At 44.3% G+C, this 2,141-nt stretch overlaps 1 protein-coding gene across 1 annotated transcript in view; it reads left to right on the top strand.

Moving 5' to 3' along the window:
- Positions 1 to 1,595: 1,595 nt before the first annotated feature.
- Positions 1,596 to 2,141, top strand: part of LOC137384916 (N-acylneuraminate cytidylyltransferase-like) — a 51,057-nt gene continuing 50,511 nt past the window's right edge. Inside the window, exon 1 of the mRNA XM_068059624.1 lies at positions 1,596 to 1,652. Coding sequence (XP_067915725.1) covers positions 1,596 to 1,652 — 57 coding nt within the window. The remainder of the gene's footprint in view (positions 1,653 to 2,141) is intronic.

The raw sequence follows: 2,141 nt of genomic DNA, 5'->3' as shown, positions 1-2,141 counted from the left end.
TCACGAGATTGGTTGTAGAAATGAGCATCTTTCTCCCACAAAAACTGATAATTACTAGTTCAAATAATAATTTTCAATGTGAGATTGATAGGTTTTGTTAGCCAAGAGTATGAAGTGATGTGGAACCAAGGCAGGTGGATGGAGTTAGGATAAAGATCAGCCAGAATCTCCTTGAATGGAGCAACAGGCTTGCGGGGCTGAATGACCTAGTGCTATTCCCATGTTCCTACTGCTGTATAGAAAAGGCAACAGGTTCTTATTGCCATCGGGCATAGTATCATAGATTTGTATAATAAAGACTATGGTTTGGGACAAGCAAGGGTAGGAAGTGAGAGTATGATGTGGGCCCCTCATCTTTGTTCAGCAATCTGTTCCAAGATCTACGGGTCATATGAATTCAGCAGGAACTATATAGAACAAGTTGGTTTGAAAAGAGATAACAATGGCCTGGATTTTGCAGTCAGCACTAACCATTCACTACACTTTCACCTGCCCTTGGATTTGCTACAGACGTTAGCCCTAGAAGTTGCAGTGATCAGAGATTCTGTTCATGTGGTGGACTCTACAGGGGGATCTGGGGCCTGTGTGAACAAAACAAGAAACTGTGTACCTCCTTAACCAAACAGATTAAAGAATCCTTACTGAGTCACACAGAGTCTGAACCAGGAAGTATAAGTTAGAGTAAAAGTAAAATACCGAGGATGCTGAAAATCTGAAATAACAAAGTGCTGGAAATACTCAGCAGGTCTGGCAGCATCTGTGGAGAGAGAAACAGAATTAATGATTTGAGTCGGATATGACACTTCTTCAGAACCGAAGGAGGGTAGAAATGTGATGGGTTTTATGCCATTTAAAGGGGGAGGGGAAGATAGAGGGCAGGAGAGATTAGATGATAAAGAAGTCATGGAATTGAAGGAAAAGAGAGTGGTAACAATTGTAGTAAAAGACGAAACATTTGTCCGGAGAGAGTGTTAATGGCAGAATAACGAACAGCTCTGTCTGAAAGCAAAACATGAAAAACAAGTTTAAGACTGGCACGTGGTTTAAAAAGTGCAATCCAAATGGGGGTCATGGTCGGAAATTGTTGAACTCATTGTTGAGTCCAAAAGGCTGTAAAGTGCCTAATCGAAAGATAATGTGTTGCTCCTCCAGCTTGCGTTGAGCTTCACTGGAACACTGCAGCAGACCAAGGACAGAATTGTGGGCATGACAGCAAGGTAGTGAATGAAAATGCCAAGTAACTAGATGCTCAAGGTCATGCTTGCGGAGTGAACGGAGGTGTTCCGCAAAGCGGTCACCCTATCTGCATTTGGTCTCCCCAACTTACAGGAAACTGCATTGTGAGCAGTGAATACAGTATACTAAATTGAAAGAAGTAGAAGTAAATCTCTGCTTCACCTGGAAGAAGCGTTTAGGACCTTGGATAGTGAGGAGAGAAGAGGTAAAAGGGCAGGTTTTACATCTTCTGCAATTGCATGGGAAGGTGCCGTGGGAAGGGACGAGGTGTTGGGGGTGATGAAGGAGTACAGCAGGGAGAGAATAGTCCCTTCAGAATGCTGACAGGGAGGGGAGGGGAGGCATTTAGTGGGGGCATCATGCTGGAGGTGGCATGTATGGCAGAAGGTGATCCTTTGGATGTGGAGGCTAGTGGGGTGAAAAGTGAGGACAAGGGGAACCCTATCGCAGTTCTGGGAGGGAGGGGAAGGGGTGAGACAAGTAGTGCGGGAAATGGGTCGAACACGGTCGAGGGCCCTGTCAACCACAGTGGGGAAGAATCCTCAGTTGAGGAAAAAGGAAGACATATCAAAAGCACTGCTGTGGAAGAACTGAGAGAATGGAATGGAGTCCTTATAGGAGTCAGGGTGTGAGGAACTGTAATTGAAGTAGCTGTGGGAGTTGGTGAGCTTAAAATGAATATTATTACATTGATGACTTTATTGGTGCTGTTTCCTCTCTCACCTAGATCTGCAAAATTTCATGAACTTTGCTGCCAATTTCCACCCTTCTCTTACCTTCACATGGTCCATCTCCGTCACTTCCCTTCCGCAACTTCCCGGTCTCCATTTCTGGGGATAGGCTGTCTATTAATATTCAGTACAAGTCCATTGCCTCTAGCTTTACAAATCTGTTTAAAAGGATAG

This window comes from Heterodontus francisci, chromosome 27, assembly GCF_036365525.1.
Source record: "Heterodontus francisci isolate sHetFra1 chromosome 27, sHetFra1.hap1, whole genome shotgun sequence".
Lineage (NCBI taxonomy): Eukaryota > Metazoa > Chordata > Chondrichthyes > Heterodontiformes > Heterodontidae > Heterodontus > Heterodontus francisci.
The sequence above is the reverse complement of the archived record's forward strand: the minus strand, read 5'-3'. Positions and strand labels throughout refer to the sequence as shown.